Consider the following 21,843-nt stretch of genomic DNA (forward strand, 5'->3'; position numbering starts at 1 on the left):
TTGACGAATCCATCTTAGAGGGGGGTTCCATCGAAATAGAGCTCGTGGAGTGAAGTGAGTTTGTTGGTTTTGAGGGCGATGTTGAATGAATGCTTTGAGACGAGAGTATGATGGGCGGCGTGCGTCGTTGAGTTGACCTTTGTCTAGGGTGTCTGGGGAGGAAATATGTTTACCAGGACACCCCCTTAGGTTTGCATGGGAGGAGACGCCTGGTCGAGTAAATCAACTACTGCATTTCGTCAAGAGATGCCCCGGTTCAGAAGAGGCGTTCAGAGAAATGAAAAAGAGAGTAAAGAATAGAGGAGAAGGACAGTGAGGATCATGTTTCACGTTGAAAAAGAGAAAATTGGTCGCATAGGGAAGTAAGAGGAAACAAGTACCATAGATAGGGGAAGTGAGGAGCTACCTTTGAGTGTGCAGGCCCCCAAAGCCAAACAGCGAGCCGCGATTACCGCTGCGGCAGTCGGAATAAATCCACAAAGGTTGGTGTAACAATTAAGCCTTCGCGGCTAGGCTGTGTCTCGTAGATGGAATACTGTTTGTGGCCGATCGATACTGCGGCCATGGCGATCTCGTACAAAGCTCGCCCTGCGTCAACGCTCGGCAGTTCGCCGGGGTTGCAACAATTCTGGCCCGCGAAGCTGCGCTCAGGGGGATTCAGCGGTAGTGGCAAGGCAGAGGCATAGGCGGGCGAGCGCGACAATGGCGGGAACAAGGCACTGCACAACCTCTGGAAGATTGGCAATCGCGTCCGCAGAGACGGATACCGTATCAGTTCATATCCCCAACGGCTGAAAATGTCCAGGGCTGCATTCATGAAAGTAGGCAAAATGTTGCGCCTGTCGCTGGCCGTATCGGAGGGGCTTAGTCATCCGGGAATGCCTGAACCAACGTCAACTTGTCCGTTCAACCCCACAAAATCACAGCGCGGGGCATCACGCCTACCTACCAAGCCAACACCTCAGCTCCGTGCCTAGAAGTTGTCTCCATTCATAGCCTGCACTCACAGCTCTCACAACCCTCGATACCTCAGCAAGACTCCCCCATCCGGCGTCCGACAAACCTCCCAACTGCAACACCAGGGACGGGCTTCCCTTCCCTAGGCGGCATCATGACTGCCTCAACTCCCAACCCTCTCCTCTCCAACCAAAAGAGTTCCGAGCTCCAAGCTATCCTCCACCCTCTCGTCCTCCTCACCATCTCCGACTATATCACGAGACACACTCTCCGAGAACAGCAAGGCCCTATAGTTGGTGCTCTGTTAGGCCAGCAGAACGGCCGCGAGATCACCATCGAGCATGCATTTGAGGCCCACATGCGAGTTGCCCCCGAGGTCCAAGGCGGTTACCTTTTGGACCATGACAAGTTTGGTGCACGATTAGAGCAGAGTATGTCACTCACGTACCAGTGGAATATACATTCTAACATTTTGGACCAGTGATCACTGTCCACAAGGACCGTCAACTCGACTTCGTCGGCTGGTACACGCTGCTGCCTTCCTCCGGCCCGACTTCCACAATCCTCCCGGTCCACAACCAAATTCTCGAAACTTGGAACGAGTCCGCCGTCCTCCTCGGCTTCCATCCCGAACAAGTCATCGATCACTCCGTTGGCGGCCGGCTCCCCCTGACCATCTTCGAGAGCAACTACGAAGTCGACGACGCCAAGACCGAAAACGATGGAGAAGATAAGAAGATGGATGATGGAGAGGCGCCTCTCAAGCTCAAGTTCAGAGAACTCCCTTACTCCGTCGAGACCGACGAAACCGAGATGATCAGCATGAACTACGTTGCTGGGGCTGGCGGGAATGCTGCTGCTGTGGCGACCAAGGATGACAAGCCCGCCAGGTCCGTCGAGTCTAACGGCAAGGGTAAGCGGCGACTGGTGGAGAGCCGAGACGAGGAGCGAAAGGACCCATCCCAGGACGATGAAGTTCCTCTCACAATCGAGGAGGACGAGATGATTGCTGCGCTCACCGCAAAAGCCAACGCCATCAAGATGCTCCATTCCCGAATCCGCCTCCTCACCACCTACCTGGAGCGTCTGCCCCCCTCGTACGTCAATGGCGAAAAGACGGCATCCGAATCCATGGATACCGACTACACAACCCCGTCCCAAACTGTCCTCCGCCAGATCCAAGCCCTTGTGAGCCGCCTCGATCTCGTCATCCCCTCAGACGAAGCCTCCTTTGAGAAGGAGATGCTGCACGAGACCAACGACGTCAACCTAGTCGGCCTCCTGAACGGCATTATGCAGAGCGTCAACCAGGCCCGTGATGTGGGCAAGAAGTTCAACATCGTCGAGTCGGCTAAGGCCACCAACCGCCGTAACCAGGACTACGCCGTTGACCCAACCTCCTTCAATCTTCGAGGCGCCGGCGACATTCTCATATAATAGCTATGAGAGAAGCTGAGTGGCGATCTTCCAGGTTTCCTACTGTAGGGATCTTGTTTACTTTGTTGATTTAGCCCGGCGTTCGGGGTTGAGGTAGAACTCCATATACACCATAACATCATAGAACATGTTGCATGGCATGGTACACAATTCGGCAGTCTCAAAAGCCGTGTTCGCGTCACACACCCATCTGTCTAATTTTTTGGCCCTAAAAACAAGAAACAAATAAAAATAAAAACACCTCCTTTCCCAAACTAAAATCCCCTTGCAAAATTGACAAGCCCAAAATCTTCATACTCGCCAACTACTTTTCAGAAACCAACCAAATTTATAGCAGCCTGGCGCTGGCGTTGGCGCTGGTGCTGGGATATCGTAAAGCGCTCGGTCTATCGTCATAAAGCGTTCAAAACACAAATGGTATGCCTCTTTAAGCCTCGATCACGATCTTGATGACCAGGTTTCCATCGTCATCGCTAGTGCGCGTCGCGAGCTCAAACGCACTCTGCGCCTTGTCGAGACCCTTGAAGCGGTGTGTAACCATCTTATCCAGCGAAGGAAGAGAGAAACCAGGGCCGTTCCGGGCCTGCGAGCAAAGCAGTCGGATACCGGTAGCATAGGTGTTTGCATAACGGAAAATGCCCAAGATGTCAATCTCTCGGAGATGGGCAACTGACAAAGGAAGTGTTTGGATTGGGGTACCCATACCGACCATAATGACCTTGCCTCCCGCCTTTGTAGCGTAGAGGCTAGTGTGCATACAGGCCTCCTTGCCAGTGCACTCAAACGCAACGTCCACTCCGTCCTCGTCCTCTTCTTGAACGAATGCGTCCGGGGTGTTGGAAACGGCAAGGATTTTTGCAGCGAGTGCCTTGGCATTGTCAAATCTGCTAGCAGCAGAGAATGTGCTGGCAGGGGTCATGACACCAGACTCGGGGGTGGAGACCCCAGAGGGAACGTTGGAAGGAGTCAGGTATGACACCGGGGTAACATATCCGTGGGTTGCGAAGCCGTTTTCAATGGCATAGTTCACGCGACCAACATCAATATCGGTAATGGTCACGGAAGTACAACCAGATTGGCGGGCCATAGCAGCCGTAAGAAGACCAACGGTGCCAGCTCCGATGACCAGTGCTGTAGACCCTGGCTCTGGTCTGGCTCGGTTGACCGCGTGAATGGCCACGGACAGGGGCTCAAGGAGAGAAGCGGCCTCATACGAGACATTGTCGGGCAGCCTAAGTTCATTAGCAAATTCTACCAAGATATAGTTCATTCGGGGGAAATCTCACTTGTGGCACCACACAGCCGGATGGTTGATTCGCTCCTGGAGCGTGCCCTGGTAGTGAGGGTAGCTTTTGGCGCTGCTTCTGAATCGCATCTTCTTGCAGAGGTTGTATCGACCTTTACGGCAGATGCCACACTGACCGCAGGCAACACCAACCTCAAGCGCAACCCGATCCCCGATTTTGAAGCCGCTGACCTGAGGTCCAATGGCAACTACCTCGCCTGACGACTCATGGCCCAGAGATAGGGGATGACAGGCACAGAGATCGCCGTTTGCAAACTTCTTGTAGTAGGAAACATCCGACCCACAAATACCAGTAGCTTTAATGGCAATCTGCAGCTCATCCGCCCCTGGGGCTTCAATAGTTCTCGATTCCTGGAACGGCGCGGGTCAGGAACAGTTCCTTCGGGTAGGGCTGATGACAAGGAGATTTGTGCAACGGGCCGGAGCGGGACTTACCAATCGCAGATCCCGGGGACCATGCAAGACGGAGGCACTGATTGAGACCGGCTTCATGTTGAAAGCGGGTAGATGCGTTGGCGCGAATTCCCCCGTAGCAGCTGGGGCCATGGCGAGTAATTGTGACGCTGGAAGCGTGGGATGAGAGTGGGATGATGATGGAGATGGAGACAAAGGCTCAGTCGATGGCTTGGCTGATTGCCTATTGGGGTGTTTTAGGCGGATGGGATTGGCTAGTGGAAAGACTGGTGAGTGGGAGCAGTCCGGTGCGTGGGGGTTGGGGCTGGGATGGCTCTCGGAGGCGTCCTTAATGTGCTAGTCGATGGATTGCAGAGGAAATAGACAGGCAGAACGTGGGATATGGAGCTTGCGAGGACGTGGGATGCTTGAAGCCAAGATGAGAGATGGTAATCAAGGGGCCTATCTCTGAACAGACAACGAGGAGATAGAGAGAAGAAGCGATGGGCCCCCACCCCTTAAGTAGGTGGCAACGCTCGCCATCCTCCCCGGCCAGAGCAGTCCGATCCGCGAGGGCAGTACACGAAAACGAGGGCGTGCGCTCATCAGCAATTACCCAACGCCAAGGTGGCTCGGTGTCTAGGACTCCAGCAAGCGTTAAGCTGGGTGAGAGAAAATTGCCCAGTCAGGTAACGACGAGTTATCTCCGGTGGGCTAGGAGCTTTCCGTTAGGCATTGCAATCTCGCAAACCATCTGCAGGGCCTAGCAACTTGGTGACGGAGGGACGGCGCTTGGGTACACAAGATGCAATGATGCACCGTGTGCCTGAGCCGGAACCGGACCAAGGAGAGCGGAGGTTGCGAACGTGTTTGTTTGGAGAGCGGGCGTTCTGCATGCACAGATGGGGCGCCTTGGCGGAGGACCCATGCAAGCTCCAAGGACCCGCCATCCAAGGGTCTCCTGGCCGCTGGAAAACTGGTAGCTGGAATCGGATTGTGGTCCCAGCCCATGGCGAGACGAAGCCCAAGGCGATTCTGATGGAGGGGGTGTCGTGGGTCACAGCGCTGGCCGAGTGTTGCCCTGGCCCGATGAGGGGTGAAAGATAGCCAGCATCAACAGCGACTGGTGCCCGCCTCAACGAGACAACAGATCACCGAATGTGACGACAAGACCTGAATCGTCGCCTCTATACGGCCAGCGGCCAGCGGCCAGATGGGCCGGGAATACGGGAGACAACTCGACAAGCCGGCGGCAGCGTCGGCGGGTGGCTCCTAACCCACCCGAGATCGCGGTGCGGTGAGAGACGATAACTGTGTGACACGCCCTGACAGACCAGGGCTTGCCCAGGCATGACAGGGCCCCGGGCAGCCGAGGGGTAACGGCGTTTGCACTAATGGGGACTGAAGGGGCTGAGGCCACGAGGGAATAGGAACCGGACCTGGAATTGGGGAGCGGTCTCGGCAGTGAAGACGGGGCGCCGACTGAGGATATCTTGAGCGGGGCCCGGAAGGCGGAGGCCAGCCCGGCCTCAGAGGCGAGCTGGAGCATGGACATGGATCTGATAACAGCAGACGTCTCAACAAGGTCGCGAGCCGCAAGACCCAGGTGGCAAGCCATGAGCCGCGTCCGAAATTCGGTCACGTCGGTGTCAGTGACGCAGTTGCAATTTCGAGAAGCCTACTAATTAGGTTTGCATAGTTGCAGACGAGGTGGAGGCTTGCCCAGATGGGTTGCGTACTCCAGTACGTATTGTGTCGTACTGTGCTGTAAAGTACATGCCTTAGGTAAATGTGCGCACGCCAGGGCATACAACTTTGCGCAAGGCCAAGGGCCTCAAGGATGAGTGTGCGGACATGTGGATGTGTGGATGATGGGTGGATGATGGTCGGTTGTGGACTCAGAAAGTGATAAAGTGGGACGTGGCCGTAGAGGTCCTCCGCGTAGGTCGGGAGTGCAGGGGACTAAGGTACGGCAGGCGTTGGCGGCCTTTCTTAGAGCCGTGTAAGTCGCACCTTCCCTCCTATAACCACGCCTGCCCATTTCTTTTTTCAAGCCAAGCTCCAATCGGCGCTTCCTGTGAGCCCACCAACTTGCTCCCACCTCAGCTTGTTCCTCAAGCTCCTCTACCTCTAGGTACCCGACCTACTTGGCTTCTCTCATCTCTTGACAAATCATGGCCCCCAGCCAGCCCAACATGATGTACGAGAAGAATTCTCGCCCTCTGAGTCTGCCATCCAAGAAGACGGTGAAAGAGCACCGGGCTCCGCGCCTTCCATGGTCTGGGCCAGGCGGGGTTGCAATCGCAATCGCGATCTTGAAATCTTTGCTGCACATCCCTCCGAGGCCCTGATGCCGGCTTATCGGAGATTCGGTTTTAACTGGTGCGTTAACCTTCGTATCGGACAACCATGGCCACCACCGCTCCTTCGAGCTTCCAGCTTCCAGCTTCTAGCTTCCAGCATTCAGCACCCGTCGTTCAGCGCCAAAGAGTCAACATCCCAGCAGCGTGGTGACGGAAACCGCGCCTATAACGACATGACAGGGATCATGTCACAACCCGGAACCCCAGACTCCTGTAGATGGACCCCAAGCTTTCCCCAACTCTCCTTTATCCAGCTGCCCACCCTCCCCGCCGGAACCTGACCCCCGGAAAAGTTCTGTTCGTCCCTACTTATCAGTACCACCTCACGAGTGATTGACTCGCGCAATTCGTCGTTATGGGCTCTCAATCCAGATCCCGATAATGTATCCCGCCGAAGCATCAGGCTGGTCCAGTCCAGCTCACATCGGGACAACACAGACTACCTACAGTGCTGTGACCGGACCATCAACTCCTTTTGTTCCAATAACTCACTCACTTTGTGCCTCGCCACTAATGTCTCCGGGTCAATCCAACCCTGCACGTTGACAGTTAGCCACGCTAATACAGCTGCATCTCCTTTTGTACCGGCCCGAGGCCATGACGCTTGCACATGGCGACTCGCCTGGGCCAACCCTGTTCAAGACGGTATCGCAGCCCTCGGCCCCTTGGAGCTGAGGAGGAAATCCAAGAGGCTCAGGAACCCTAGTCTCCTTCTGAGGGGCACCTCCCTGAAACAACCCGAGAGCATGCTCGCTTCGGAGATGAATCCGCGCATGAAGGAGCTTCGTGGTACCAAGACGCAGCAATTAAGCCGAGTCTCCAACTCAATCCTCAGGGTCGACGGCGGATAAGATGCAGTAATGACGAGATCCATGCACTTTTTAGCTCCACTGTTACGCAGCTCATCCTGGGCGAAGTTGACAAGCTCTGACCGACCACCTCAAGTCGTCTACGTACAACCGACGATGACTCCATCAGACCATGATCGAATTCATCCTTGAATCACGTCAATCCAGGGCTTGTCGGTATCAGGCTCTATGTGAAATGAGGGGTCACAGACATCGTCATCTTGCTGCGCTTTGTCAGTACTTACATAGGACAACTCAAGCACTCAGGCCCAGAATTAATCCCCTGTCTCTGTTGCGGAACAGCGACTGCACCTTTGGGCACGATTTACATAATGGCGGCGTGTCTGCACACCCCGTCCGGGTTGTGTTGCCCTACATATCCGATGAGGTAGGGGCAGCGATCAACACCATCCAGCTACCACGTTGTGGAACACCGCAATCAAGTGGCCAGTTTACGATACTCGAGCATGGCAGAAAGTCCAAGTTGCATTGACGATACTGCCACCCCCAACACCCTTCTCAACTTCACCAGGAGCATTTCGCGCTATGACATAGTGTTCGGTTCCTCTCTCACCACAGACGGCAGCAAGCTTCCGCGCTTGCGCAGCGAAGGAGTTTGAATCAATCTATCAAAGTGCTAGGCCGCCATGACCCGCTCAACTGACGCACTAACAGAAACCATTGGCAGTTAATCCAGCGGTTCCGAACTCTAGGGCGGTCTGGATACATTCTTGGCGTTGGCTGCCCAGTCCCCGTCATCACTCGTCTGCAGGTCTCTCCTCAGAGCCGACATCTCAGCCAGCCCAACCTTTTCTTCTCTTTTGAGCGCACATGCTTGCCGTTGGATTTTCCCTTGCTTCACTTCACCCTTAGTTTGCGTGACAGGGACTGCAGTGCCACCGCAACCCAACCAACTCAACATGTGTTGCCGCGGTGAATCTGATAGGGCGCTTCTGTCATGATTCCATATTTGACCCTTGTCCCCCTGACTTCAATTGCCTAATGGATTCATGAAAGAGGTTCCCAAGTACCGACACCGGCGATGGACTTCTATATCAAAAACATTGGTTTCTTCTGATGGTAGCATTTTCCCGGGTTCTTTTGATTGCGATATTGGCTTGGCAAATGCCTTTGAGCTAAGCCTTGGAAGTAGTAAGAGCATTGAGACTTTCGGTTGTCGTCCTTCGTCAATAAGGCCACCGACTGGATCAAGCGCTTGGAGATGCAACCCATAAAACTGATAACGCCCCGCAACCCTCAATGCCTCAATGACCTAGAATGGACTCCTACCGCCAGACAACATTACACTGCATCCTGTATTTGCGGCCTCGATGAATCATTCACAGTTCACTAGAACGCTCCCACATGCCACCGGTCAACACGAGCCGCAAGGTCTTCATCAGACCGGTCGTACGCCGGCGAGTCTTTAGCCAATGATCCCAGAATTCCTTATCTCGTGGTATCGCCAAATGCTTCCGACAAAACGCACAGCGCTGAGTTAACAATTGATAAGTAATCTTCTGGATGCATATACTACAGGTGGCTCCAATGACGAAAAATCAATGTCGTGGCTCCAACTAAAGGCCTCAGCCACAGGTGTATGGCAAGGAAGAATATGATGCCTGAAATCCACCTATATCACGAACAACTCAGAGCGGCCTCGCGATCGGGCACGATAAGAAGCCAAGGAGCACGCCATGGATCCGATACTCACCGCCCATTAGCTCAGATCGGGGCGAGCGAGTGATAAGTGATGGCTGCAGGCTGTGACATGTCGCCGGCAGGACAGGGATCGAGGCAGACTCGAACGGCAGATGCATGCCTCTTGACGCACACCACCGGGCTTCTATCCGGGCGTACGGGCGAGTGATGCAGCTGCAGGCCACGCCCTTTTTTCACACGTGCATACGAGATGGAGGGACGGCCGGCAAAAACAGACAGACTTTACATATGACATGGGCTTTGAGCGATGCTACCGAGAGAGATGAGAAAACTGAGCCAAGCCCTTGGTGTTCATCAACCACTTATCCACCATCCCACCACCTGTGACGAGCTCAGAAGGTGCTGGCCGCCAGTCGACTCGCTGCATTCCTGGCATCCACCCGATCCTCATCGTCCTCCTCATTCACGCCCTTTAGGCCGCCTGCACGCGCGCCCGCACCCGACCGTCCCTGGGTTGCTTCGGGGCTCTCCTCGCCATCCGCCTCCTCCGAGACCTTGCTCATGAAGCTGCTCGACACACTGCGGTTGGTGGCGTCGGAGCGACGCGGAACACCACTCCAAGCGTCGCCTTTGGGTCCCTGGCTGGCTGCGAGGCTCGAGCGGCGCACGGTGGGGTGCGATTCTCGGCCAAGACGGCTCAGACCGCCCGAGGCATCAATCGATCGGATATCGGGTCGGACGGTCTCGAGGAGGGACAGAGTGCGCCGCTCTGCCTCAATCTCACGGTGCACGTACTCCCGAATGCTCATCCGCAGGTCGGCTGCGGTCCTTGCGAACCACTTGCGACGCTCCTGAACCAAGTTGTTGGTGACGCGGTTGGTCTTGTTGAACAGGTACGTCTCGTGCTGGCGGGCTTCGTCAAGGGCAGAGATCGCCTCGTCGACCTTCTCCCGTCGAACACTGGAGCTAGCCTTCAGGCGGTCGGCGGCATTCAATTTGCTCCGAGTCGCCTCCTGGGCCTGTAAGAACTCCCGGATCAGGATCTGACGGTTGGTAAGAGACTCCTTGACGATAAATGCATCCTGTGAATGGTGCTGGAACGGGTCGCCGAGCGTCGTGGCCTCGGCAGTCGCCTGAGCGGCGTGGTAGTCGCCCACAGCCTGGACGACCTTTCCAAGCTTTCGGTAGGCATTCGCAAGGCCAGGGTGCGGCTCCTGGACGTTCATGCTTGCAAGTCTTGCGCCATAGTCAGCTTCGCTGAGACCAAGACCTGTGTTTCGTTAGAACCCGCGTGAGAAATGCTCAAAGTCGGTGATCACATACCTCTCCGCGCCTTGACCAACTTATCAACCTTGTGGCCAGCGTCCATAGTACCGAGATAGAACAACTTAACAGCCGGTCGCGCCTCCGCAAGCTCAGGGGTATCATCGGGTGGGGGAGCAAACTGCTTCAGGATCTTCCGGCGAACGCCAGTAGCCGGCTGCTTTCTCTTGACCATAGGGCTGTAACCAAAGTCGCTCTCCACGAAGAGCACCATCTCGTCGTCCCTCATCAACACCTCGTTGCCGCAGACGTAATTGAGCCATCGCTGCATTAGGGCCTTGACCCGGGCCTCGTCCTCGTCCGTGCCAGCTCCGGCAGATGTCAGAGGAGGAGGAACTGCGGGAACGAGCGCCTCGGGGTTCGCAGATATCAGGTGTTCGGCAAGCTTGACGAATTCAGAGTGTAGTCGTCGGACGTCTCGGAATTGCGTCGTGCGGAACCGTTGAATATTAGTCTATCCATAATTAGCGCAGAAACCAATGAGGATGCGAATGCGATCGTACGTGGACGTCAAACCGGAGGATAGGGTCCTTTTTGCCAGTTCGTTCGAGTCCTGTGATTTTGGCTTGGAGTCGGAACTGTGGTTGGGGCGGCTTCTGGTTCTGTTGGTCATGGCCTAGCTGCGCTTCCGTTCCGGCAGGCTGGCTTTGCTCAGCAGTGATGGGAGCTCCCTGTTGATGTTGCTGTTCAACGGCCGAGGTGTGAGGCGCGGGGGCCGATTCGGACTCGGGAAGGCTTAACGTTTGGGACTCTTCGGTCTCCCCCTCGGTTCCAGATGCCGTTGTAGCGGTTCCCGGGCGTGGGAGGGATTCAGAGTCAGTTACGGCCTGGTCTTGTGAAAGGCCATTGGAAGACTGAGAGTTGAAGGGAAAGGGGGGAGCTGCCTCGCCTGAGAGGGAGTTGAAGGCAGCGGCATTTCGGGTGGGAGACGACACCGGCGAGTTTCCCCAGGGAGAGGCGCCGGGATCTTCGGGGTCGTGGATTGTTGCGCTGTAATCCATCTTGGGCGGTGATGGGATGGCAGGTGAGGTCGAACTTATGATGCGAGGATGGCTGGGAGGTAGATGACGTTGCGCGCCAGTCGGGATGGACGGAGCTCGGGGTGGAGACTCGAGGCAATGGCAGGAAGAAGACGTTCAGACCGTGCGCACGCCAATCATGGCCATGAGTTGTGTAGGTCGATGAGGGTATCGCCGGTCGCAGTTGTCTCCGTGTCTCAACCACTCGCAGTGTGAGTGGCTCGTCGCTGACGCAAGTTGGCTCAGGCTGCTGCGACGGCGGTCGGCGAGCTTCAGCCCCGTCTCCTCATTCCTGGGGTGGGGCTGCCGCTGGAGCTTGGCATTGGCTGCACAGCCGCAGCCTATCGTGCCTGTACTAGCCGCGCTCATGTCTCTTATCAGACCGAATCGGGTTAGTGAGGGGCAGTTGGCAAAATTTATGCTGGACGCATCGGCCGTGTTTGCGGTTTGGCATTTATGTTGGTTGCGACCTCAAACTTGTTCACTCTGCTACTTTGAAGGGATCCTACTCCTATATCCTGGCGGATCTATAACGGATATCTCACTTTTATACACTTTCACGAGGCATAATGGGCAAGAAGAGAGCGAGAGAGGCTGACGGCGCCCCGCCTATCGACAACTCCGTGGACAAGATGGACGAAGACAGCTCCGATGACGAGGTGAGTGTTGTTGACAGCCCGGCGCATGCGATTCCCGGCTGATACGTAGTAAAGGACTTCGACATGGTAAATGTGGATTTCGAGTGGTTCAACTACGACGCCGAAGTCGACTTCCATGGCGTCAAGACTCTCTTGCGACAACTCTTCGACGTCGACGCCAATCTGTTCAACATGTCCGCGCTCGCCGACCTTGTGCTATCCCAGCCGACTATCGGCTCTACGATCAAGGTCGATGGAAAGGCCACCGATGCCTATGCGATGCTCACGGCCCTCAATACGTTTGTTCACCGGGAAAAGGAGCCCATGCGCGACGTCCTCAAATACCTGGTCGAGAAGGCCCAGGCCAACCCTTCGCTCGCCGCTATCCCTTCGTTGGTGAATGCCGGCAAGCATATTGGCTTGATCTTCTCGGAGCGCCTCATCAACATGCCCTCAGAGCTGGCGCCTCCTCTGTATTCCATGTTAATCGACGAGATCGAGGCGGCCGTTGAGGACAAGGAACCCTACGAATTTTCTCACTACCTGATCTTGTCAAAGACGTATCAGGAGCTTGAGTCTAAGATTGATGTTGAGAGCCAGAAGCGTAAGAAAGCCAAGGGGGATTCTCAGATATACTATTTCCACGCCGAGGATGAGGTGCTGCAGAAGCACGCGGTGGCATACGGCAACTTCAACTACACAAAAGAGGACGAGGTAGTAGCGGACAGCAAGCGGGCATTCCAAGAGATGGGCGTTAAGGCACAGGGACACTTGATTCTCATTGAGGCGGGCAAGTTCCAGGGTGCCATCAAGGCGGTTAATGATTATTTGAGCGCTCCGCAATAAATGACATCAAGGAGCAGGCTCCAGCCGCTGCATCAAGTACTCCACCTCCACTTCCTTGGTCAACGGGATAACGAAGTCCTTGTACATTGATACCACAGCATCGACGTTGATCTTAGCGTGGCCGTCGGTCCCGTCGGGGATCGACGGGTCTCTGCCGTAGGTCAGAGCCTTGAGGCGGAGACGCTCAAGAACCTTCTTCTCGACCGCAGCGTTGGTGATGGACTCAGCAATGCCCTCCCGATCCTCAGCCTTGATGAGGCGGATATAGGTTTCTTCGTCTGATCGGAACTTGGACTCGGCGACGAACTTGCCGAAGTGAATCCTACGAGAAAGAGCCTGCAGACAAGCAATATCACAGGTTGCGGTCGAACCGTAGTTTTCCTGCGACTCGCCACGCTCCTCGCGGCCGAAGTCGGGACACACTGCGGGGAGGAATTTCTCGACGTAGAACTGCTTAATCTTGTCGTTGACGTTGACGTCGTTGTCGTAGAGGATCTTGGGGTAGTTGAGGGGCTTCAAGATGGGCTTCTGTAGGGCGTCCGGGAAGAAGGGGTACTCGTCGGGGGACTCGAAGCGACGGATCAAAGACTGCAGCTTCTCCTGTTCGCAAAAGTACCAGTCGAGGAAGCTCAGATCGCAATCCGGCAGATCCAGGGTGCCAGGGACGTAGATTTTCTAGAAATGAGCCAAAGCCAACAGTCAGTTGGGCACGTCCAGCGAGTCCAGGGATGATGCGAAAGCGGCAGGGGGTCGCATGAGCGCAGGGCCCCGTCCAACTTACGCTGTTCAAAGCAAACTGCACACGCTCAATAAGATGAAAGGTGATGGTATCCTCGAGCCGGCTGTCTACGTTAGCACCAAGATTCCTGGGAGCCGGGGTTGGCGGGCGAGCGTACATGAGCTGGAAGCGGATCCGGTCAAGATCCAGGGCGTGAGCGGCATCGGCCATGTCGATGACAGAATCCATGCTTCGTCTGTGCAGCGCCAATTGGGAGACGTCGGGCTCGGGCCGGCACGCTTGTTGTCGTCTGGAGGCCGTGAGATGATCTCGCGACTTGGAGGGGAGAGTCTGGCAGAGTGCGGGCGGAGCTGGGACGGGCTAAGCAAGCAGTTGATGACGGGACGGGCTGTGATTGCGGACGGACAAGCGCATTCGGGAGTTGACTCAATGCTCAATGCGGGCGGGCATGGTTGGTGGGCATGGTGGGCATGGTGGCCGGCAGTGGAGGCCGCTTTTTAGCCCGTGCCCGCGCAAAAAAGTCGTGGGTTTGTGGAGGGGGGACGAGGGGTAGGCAGCCTTTGTGTTTTTAGAGCTCAGCAGTGGAGCGCGTACAGGGCTCGTCAGGGTTCTGCCAGCCTGTGCCAGGTATGCTCCAGGTATGCTCCAGGTATGTTCCAGGCCACTCAGGCCACTCCCAGGCTATCCATAGTGCTGACCGTCAGCAACTGTTCTTCCCATAGCGGCCAGCGATTCACCGGGCAGCACTGACCTGATCCCCCCGGACCAATTACAGGGGCTCTCACACCTCCAACGCCTATTCTATAGCACCTATGCGGAACGAGGCCCGGCCACATTAGCGCCTCGGTCCAGCTGTACCCAGCACAAGACCCAACCTGGAAGGTAATCCCAGCGCGTCATGGCCAATCTCCTTGCGTTGCGAACTGCCAAAACCAAAACCAAATCTTCGACTTCGCATCTGAAGCCTCTCCGTCTTCGCTCTCCAACAACCCGCCTCCTCCTCCCCACCCATCAGGCTCTGCGTCCCTACAGTCGTGCAGTCGCCCGGCCATGGCTGACGCAGAGAACAACTATGGCTTCCCCGACGACATGGGCGGCGACGACGACCAGTCCATCGTCTCGGTATGTCGCTCTTCCACCCTCCCGCCATTCCACCTCCCTCGTCCCCTCCCCTCTCCTCCCCTCAGCCCCTCCACCCATTGCCGTCTCGCGATGACCCAATGCAAATAGGGCTAATTGGAAGCAGACCCGCGGTCTCGAGGCATTTGGCCGCAAGGTCACCACCACAGCCAGTCATCTGATGGGTCCCAACGCCGATGCCGCCGCCGCTCACTACCAGACCGCAATGGCCGAGGTCCACAAGCAGATGAAGCGGCCCACCGTCCAGCGAAGCATGTTCTCAATGGCCAGGACGACTCCGACCGACCTCATGCGCTCAAAGCTCTCGTCCCACGAGATTCGCCATCGTGCCCTGACGTATCTTCCCGACGAGCTGCTCGCCAACATCCCCGACCATGAGAACGCATATTCCCTCTTCCAAGGCTTCCAGGCAAGCTTTCCCGAGCTGACTGAGGAGGGCAAGAAGTTCCGGCGGAGGGTTTCCCGCGGACGCAAGATGCTTGAGGATACAGAGGCAACGCCGGGGAGCCCAAAGCGACTCGCACAACTAAAAAAGGAGAGGGCCGCCATGCTGCATGAGTTTGGGCTCCTAGGCACCCGAAAGAGCATGGCCAGCTACGAAATTCGGGAAATCGATAACAAGATTGCCAACCTGCACGGCATGCGCAGGATAATTTTGGACCGGCTGGCCGTGTTGGAGCAGGATGAGGCGTTGCTGGAGCATGACGGTATGTGCACATGGCGACAGCCATAAGACACGAAGCTAACCTCGCCAGTTGTCGATATGGACGTACGGATAGAGGAGGCCCAGGTGCTAGTTGATGAGGCGGAGGAGATTGCACGGAACACGCGTACGAAAGACGAGCAGGACCTTGTCGGCGATGCTGATGACCACGATGCCGAATTTATGTCACAATCCGTCTACCAAAAACTTCCTGGCTCAGATGGCACCATGCCTTCCCGAAAAACGAAAAAGGTCCACCGGAAACAATCTATGCCAATACTGCATGAGCATTTCGAGCCCGGAACTAACATCCGCGAAATCCGTGCACACAAGGATAACATCACAGCAATGGATTTCGATGCCCCCTTCGGGACTATGGTTACGGCTGCGCTCGATGACACCGTTCGAGTCTGGGATTTGAATGCGGGCAGGTGTATGGGCTTCCTAGAGGGCCATACAGCATCAGTGCGCACTCTGCAGGTTGAAGACAATATTCTAGCGACAGGATCCATGGATGCCACGATCAAGCTGTGGGATCTCAGCAGGGCGCAATACGACCCGCACGGTGGACTCGGGAAAGATGATGAGGACGAGGATGCCATCGCGTTCGGAGCCGACGATCATCTTGAGCCTCCTCCGGGCAGCATGGCCGACTGCCCGCTCTTCACCCTCGAGGCACATGTGGACGAGATCACCGCACTTCACTTCCGCGGAGATGTTTTGGTATCAGGCTCCGCAGACAAGACTATCCGCCACTGGGATCTAGAGAAGGGTCGCTGCGTGCAAACATTGGACGTAATGTGGGCAGCCGCGGCCAACCTCGGCAATAACGAAAGCACCTGGAGGCCAACTGGACGATCCCAGTCTAGCTCGGCAGACTTTGTGGGCGCCCTGCAAGTGTTTGAGACTGCCCTCGCGTGCGGTACTGCTGATGGTATGGTCCGCCTGTGGGATCTCCGGAGTGGACAAGTCCATCGAAGTCTAGTTGGGCACACCGATGCCGTGACATGCTTGCAGTTTGATGATGTCCACTTGGTTACTGGAAGTGCGGACAGAAGCATTAGAGTAAGTTGTTCTCTCTCTTGTGGTGATGGAATTGTGCGCTAACGTTGAGCTAGATATGGGATCTCCGGACAGGGTCCATCTACGACGCTTATGCGTATGACAACCCCGTCACCAGCATGATGTTTGATACACGAAGGATTGTAAGTGCTGCCGGCGAAGACATAGTGAAGGTGTACGATAAGGTCGAAGGACGACAATGGGACTGCGGCGCTGGCATCACCGCGGCCGAGGAGGGCAAGACTCCCGCCATTGTTGAGCGTGTAGGTGTACGAGATGGATATCTAGTCGAGGGTAGGCGGGACGGCACTGTTGGAATATGGACATGTTAGAGAGCATATGTAAGATGTAAAATCCACTCAAAGCGATTTGAACATTTGACGCGCTTTACATGGAATTGATATGCGAGAGCACTAGAACTAGAGGCGACGATGGAGCGAAGCGTATCGTTCCCAGATCTCGAGCACTTTAGACGAAAATCTGAAGCAGGGCCACATTCCGGCACTCCTACAGGGGGATCTCGTGCGACAGATAATTACTGGGATTTGGTTAAACTCAATTACAAGGTTGTTCTAGAAAATAAATGCCCCGAGGTGGCCCGTTCCGAGTTGGAAATATCGTAAGGTGGTGGTCTCACAACTCTCCACATCGACAATAATTACCAGGTATATTCACTTATGGAGCTTCCATCCTCCCAACGTCAAATTCAACAAAATCAATCCCTGGCCTGGGCATCAAGCGATGCTACCTGCCAAAAGCCGCAAGCCGCATAGTCCAGGGCGACCCTCGTTACTCGGTGCATGAAGCCGCGGATTATTAGCTAGGCGCCGCATTGAAACATGGGGTCCGCGGCGCATGGGCAACTGCTCACCAGATACCTGGATGCAGCTTATGCGGTTGCGCAACCGTCTTATCACGGCTGCAATACGCCGGGGAGGCTACCCGGACTCAAGGATGGAGATGGAGATGGAGACGACGTTCAGAGTAGCAGCATATGCTCTCGAGACGGACACGACGTGCGGGATCCGGCTGTGGTGGCTGTGACGGAGCTGCTCTCCCGGCAAGCTCGCATCCTCATCAAGCTTCATGTCGCCCTAGCCGCAGACTCCAATGCGGTCCACGGCGTAGACGAGGCGCTATTCAAGAAGAGGGTTGCCGATTTGGTCTCCATTGCCAACTCCAAGTTCTACGCCTACCGCTACGACCGCCTCCCGGCCATCTGGCGCCAGATCTACACTGACACACTCATCCTGGAAACACATCACCTTCTCTTACGACCACTGCTCGCCGCGCAAGCTCTCCCTGAAGACACGCTCGATGATGTTGTCAAGGCGCTTGATAGGGCGCTCATCACGGCCGGCGGCGGTGGCCGACAGCAGTGGCTGGAGAAGACGTTGCAGATGCTGGAGGGTGTTTGGTCTGGTGCCGAGGAACACGACGACGAGAGGCCGTCAAAACGCCAACGCAAAGGCTCGGTACTCCACCACAACTTCTCAACCGATGAGCCGTTCGGGAGGCCTTCGCTGTCGTCAAAATGGGCGTGTCCGCGGTATTCAGGGTGGACGTTGGAGCAGTTCGAGGAATACATGAACAGCCCTGGACGGGCACCGTGGCCCATCGTCCTCACTGACCTGATCGGGAACTGGCCCGCCCTCACCGACTGTCCATGGAAGAGCCCGGAGTATCTGTTATCCAAGACGTTCGGAGGGAGACGCCTCGTGCCTGTCGAGGTTGGGCGCAGCTACGTCGACGACGGCTGGGGCCAGGAGCTGATACAGTTCCGCGAGTTCCTCACCCGCTATGTCGACAACCCCAAGCCCGCATCACCAACTACGACGTCGTCCTCGCCCACCGGCTACCTCGCCCAGCACAACCTCTTCCAGCAGATCCCCTCGCTCCGCAACGACATCTGCGTCCCGGACTTCTGCTGGGCCGACGTGCCCGGCCACCCGCTCTCGGCCTCGCACGACCAGCCGCCCGTCGACGTGCCGCAGCTCAACGCCTGGTTCGGCCCCGCGCGCACCATCACGCCGCTGCACACCGACGGCTACCACAACCTGCTGTGCCAGGCCGTCGGCGCAAAGTACCTGCGGCTGTATCCGCCGGGGGCCACGCGCCACATGCGGCCGCGCAACCCGGAGCACGGCGTCGACATGAGCAACACCAGCGCGCTCGACGTGGGCGTGATCGAGGGGTGGGATCCGCTGCCGGAAGGCGTGAGCGAGGAGGATGTGCGGCGGGTCAGGGAGGATCTGGAAGACGTCGAGTACAGGGAGTGTATTCTGGAGCCTGGGGACACGCTGCTGATTCCCATCGGGTGGTGGCATTATGTTCGGAGTCTGAGTGTGAGCTTCAGTGTAAGCTTTTGGTGGAACTAGAAGATATCCGGCTCTGAGAAAGAAAGACGGTGATGAGAAGTACGGGCGTCTTCTTCTCCCCGACTATGATGGCAAGCTCAACGCTGCATACCACATGATATCAGTTCTAGTCGGGGAGGACGCAATACATGGGACGGAAGTTGGTTTCTCAAGCGGGAAATGAAATACGAGCACCCTTCGTGACTAGTATATATTCCAGACTAAATACGCAGTGAGATCTGACTATTCCTCCAAATTATCCTTGTCCCGAAGCCGCCGCAGCATCTTCGACACTATCCCCTCCCCCCTGAGCCTCCCTACGTGCCTTGGCACCGGCCTTCAGCACCTCCCATTTCTCGCGGTACTTATCCAGCGTCTTCTGCATCTTTCTGTTGTCCTTCTCAAGCCGCTCCATCTGCTTCACCGCGGACGCAAGTTGCTCCTCCATCTCTTGGTTCTTCTTGCGGATGGCCTCATCGCTGGTCTTGCTAACCGCCGTGGGGGACCCGGGACGCATCAGACGGTAGCTCTCAGCAAGAGCCATGGCAGAATTTTGAGCACTTGCTTCAAAAGCGTGGAGGCGTTTGGTGAGCTTGTCGAGCATGTCCTTGAGTGACTTGTTCTCTGTATATAGTTCTTCTATGGTGTTGTTGAGTTCCCTGTCAGTGTTTGCGCGGCCGATACGACGCTTGGCTCCAGGAGATAGGGGAGCAGGGGCCTCTCGAGCATCAACGAAGTCGTCATCGTCATCCTCAGGCGCGTTGAGAAATTCAGTGTGTGACGAAGCCCCAAGGCGTCTCTTTTCCTTCTCGGCGAAGCTCAAGATATTGGCATACGACATGGTGTGACCTGTCGTGGGCACAACGTAGAATGAATCATTGGGACCGTGGCCTTCCCTAGCCAATGCTTGCATAGTTGCCCTCGAGTAGATCTTGGATAGGTCTGGTTCCAGGATCTTGGATGGCGAGGCCTTGAGATGACTACGCTTTGTAGGGGATGTCTCGGGGGTCTCCGGCTGCTCTGGCGTGACCGACTCCTCCTGGATCAGTGGCAGTCCAGCAAAGGCCAGGGGAGCCGAGATCTTGTTGATCAGGCTCCCGAAGGTATTGTAAAAGCGAGTATATCCCCCATCGTCGACCACGGCCGAAGCAGCATCGGGTCGTGGGGACGCAGTGTTCTTGCCGTGACTCTCGGACCGTTGCTGCGACGAAGCCGGAGGGACCCAGGTGGGCTTTCCGGGCTGGTGGTCAATTATATTCTGCATCTTGGCCTGGGGCCCATGTGGGCGAGAGAGCGCATCGACGTTGCCGGGCGCCTGATCGTTGGACACGCTGGGAGCGAGCGGCTGGCCTCTATACTTGGATCGAATGCCTCGGGCCGTGGCCAGGTTGCTTGCGATGGATGATGACATTTCGCGGGAGGCATACCGGCGCTGTGTAGGTGGGCTCAGCTTCTTGGATGCCGACGACTCCGCCGCAGAGTCCTTCTTGGTATGGGCATCTTGGCTGGTCTGGTCTTTGTCCGAGGACTTCTCGTTCTGGTCGGCATCGCTGGACTGCGAGGTCGGTTCGGAGGGGAGCTTGAGGATCTCGGCGAGCTTTCGGTGGTGTTCTTCGAGGAGCTTGAGGGTTCGGAGGGCCTCGACGCTGGAGGTAGTCCTGGAGGCGCGAGCAAACTCGCCGGCAGCCTGGGTGTGCTCGCCGATTGCTACCACGGTGTCGGAGGAATGGCGGGTTGCGATGGCGGCGGCGCGCGCGTGGTCGTGCGCCTTTACGAGAGGCGAAGAATCCATGGTTCCATACGGGAGATGGAAGAGCGCTCTGGGGCGTAGATGATCCGTCCGTGGGATGGTTGGTGGCACGGTAAAGTGGTGTTGGTTGGGGATGAGGAAGTGTGGGGGAGTTGCAATCCGCACGATAACGGGAAGTTTAATGGGGTACAAGTACCTCTATAGAGTGTGTGGCCTTCAACATGCTCTTAGGGGCAAGCTGTAGAGAGCCAGACAAGCGGTGCTGTTGGGGAAAATGTTCAACGTTTTATTCCATCTATTTCTTTCAAGGGTATTCTAATTTTCTCCGTTTCCCTCTTTCCGGTGGAAGCTATGGTTGTCAAAGCGTGATCCTGTCCGCTTGCTTTCGAGTCACTTGATGCATTCGGCCAAAAGATCCCGCCATTCCGATGGCCAAAGACTCCGGCCCAAAACGATCGCTGGTAGCGCTTGGCGGGGTTCGCTCAGGGAGCGGAGCGCTGTGGGGGAGCGGGTAAGTGATGTCAAAGATGGGGAATATCGTCTTGGTATCACCGGATTGTGGGAAAAGGGAACTTACCAAGACAGCTACGGGACCCAAAGGCTGGGTAGGTTTTGAGGAGGTTCGCCGTCTTGACCTGGTTAATCTCTCTCCAAGCCTCATTACAGGGGGCATTTACTACTTTGAGATTTGGGGCTGGCTAAGTACTCCTCTTTACTTTCGAGGCTGATGGGACACTCGGATCGATACCCGATGTGAGGCGTATTCTCGTCCACTTCTACAGCGTAACCCTACAGCACGCACCGGAGCACCAGCAGCTCGAGTGATTGACGCAAATAAGGCGATTCGTTACCCTGGAGTTGGGCGAACAGCGGGTCAAGCCGTTCCTTGATTGCCACAAGCCGCAGTGCACGGGGATCTTCATCCACTCAATTTATCCGCCCAGACACAAATGACAGCATTGACTTGAGCCAAGACGGAACAGCTCAAGACGCCAACCCAATCAACCCGATGGCCGCTGACACCCAGAGAACCACGCAACCTGTCCAAGAAGGCGATATATGCGGCCAATTATTTACAGCTCACGACACGGCATTATCCCGTGATGAATCGAGTCTTTCCCTATTAGGATGTCTCCAGCGTGACCGTCGTCATTCATATCTTAGTCCCCAGCAGCTACTGTTGATGCCCGCTCTCTTCAGCCTCCCAATCTATTTTATCCGTTTACAGCAACCCCCCTCCCCAGAACCATCAATATATAGCCACTGCTAATCTCCTCATCCGGACGACACCCCGGCCTCG

General features: G+C 56.1%; 7 protein-coding genes across 7 annotated transcripts; 3 read left to right on the plus strand and 4 right to left on the minus strand.

The window, feature by feature from the left end:
* Positions 1-936: 936 nt before the first annotated feature.
* On the plus strand, positions 937-2,634 carry BGZ61DRAFT_440600 (uncharacterized protein). Its single transcript, XM_046244498.1, has 2 exons — positions 937-1,388; positions 1,439-2,634. The coding sequence occupies exons 1-2, from the start codon at positions 1,112-1,114 to the stop codon at positions 2,392-2,394; spliced, it is 1,233 nt and encodes a 410-aa protein (XP_046110422.1). The 5' UTR covers positions 937-1,111; the 3' UTR covers positions 2,395-2,634.
* On the minus strand, positions 2,635-4,575 carry BGZ61DRAFT_409898 (chaperonin 10-like protein). The gene is made up of 3 exons (XM_046243230.1): positions 4,136-4,575; positions 3,681-4,051; positions 2,635-3,626 (listed from the first exon to the last, which is right to left on the minus strand). The coding sequence occupies exons 1-3, from the start codon at positions 4,244-4,246 to the stop codon at positions 2,822-2,824; spliced, it is 1,287 nt and encodes a 428-aa protein (XP_046110423.1). The 5' UTR covers positions 4,247-4,575; the 3' UTR covers positions 2,635-2,821.
* Positions 4,576-9,229: 4,654 nt separating this feature from the next.
* On the minus strand, positions 9,230-11,545 carry BGZ61DRAFT_440607 (uncharacterized protein). Its single transcript, XM_046244499.1, has 3 exons — positions 10,793-11,545; positions 10,290-10,743; positions 9,230-10,236 (listed from the first exon to the last, which is right to left on the minus strand). Exons 1-3 carry the CDS (start codon positions 11,288-11,290, stop codon positions 9,359-9,361), a joined length of 1,830 nt encoding a protein of 609 aa, XP_046110424.1. The 5' UTR covers positions 11,291-11,545; the 3' UTR covers positions 9,230-9,358.
* Positions 11,546-11,877: 332 nt separating this feature from the next.
* On the plus strand, positions 11,878-12,792 carry BGZ61DRAFT_526689 (p21-C-terminal region-binding protein-domain-containing protein; the record flags this gene model as incomplete). Its single annotated transcript, XM_046253001.1, has 2 exons — positions 11,878-11,967; positions 12,022-12,792. 2 exons carry the CDS (start codon positions 11,878-11,880, stop codon positions 12,790-12,792), a joined length of 861 nt encoding a protein of 286 aa, XP_046110425.1.
* Positions 12,793-12,798: 6 nt separating this feature from the next.
* Positions 12,799-13,759, minus strand: BGZ61DRAFT_341294 (chorismate mutase; the record flags this gene model as incomplete). The annotated part of the gene is made up of 3 exons (XM_046239389.1): positions 12,799-13,467; positions 13,490-13,634; positions 13,689-13,759. 3 exons carry the CDS (start codon positions 13,757-13,759, stop codon positions 12,799-12,801), a joined length of 885 nt encoding a protein of 294 aa, XP_046110426.1.
* Positions 13,760-14,322: 563 nt separating this feature from the next.
* Positions 14,323-18,986, plus strand: BGZ61DRAFT_409911 (uncharacterized protein). Its single transcript, XM_046243231.1, has 5 exons — positions 14,323-14,653; positions 14,778-15,378; positions 15,427-16,439; positions 16,493-16,730; positions 17,325-18,986. Exons 1-5 carry the CDS (start codon positions 14,582-14,584, stop codon positions 18,812-18,814), a joined length of 3,414 nt encoding a protein of 1,137 aa, XP_046110427.1. The 5' UTR covers positions 14,323-14,581; the 3' UTR covers positions 18,815-18,986.
* On the minus strand, positions 18,987-20,827 carry BGZ61DRAFT_440614 (uncharacterized protein). Its single transcript, XM_046244500.1, has one exon. It carries the CDS (start codon positions 20,583-20,585, stop codon positions 19,050-19,052), a length of 1,536 nt encoding a protein of 511 aa, XP_046110428.1. The 5' UTR covers positions 20,586-20,827; the 3' UTR covers positions 18,987-19,049.
* Between the last annotated feature and the right edge of the window lie 1,016 nt (positions 20,828-21,843).

Source organism: Ilyonectria robusta (assembly GCF_021365365.1).
Source record: "Ilyonectria robusta strain PMI_751 chromosome Unknown BGZ61scaffold_2, whole genome shotgun sequence".
In the NCBI taxonomy this organism is placed as follows: Eukaryota; Fungi; Ascomycota; class Sordariomycetes; order Hypocreales; family Nectriaceae; genus Ilyonectria; species Ilyonectria robusta.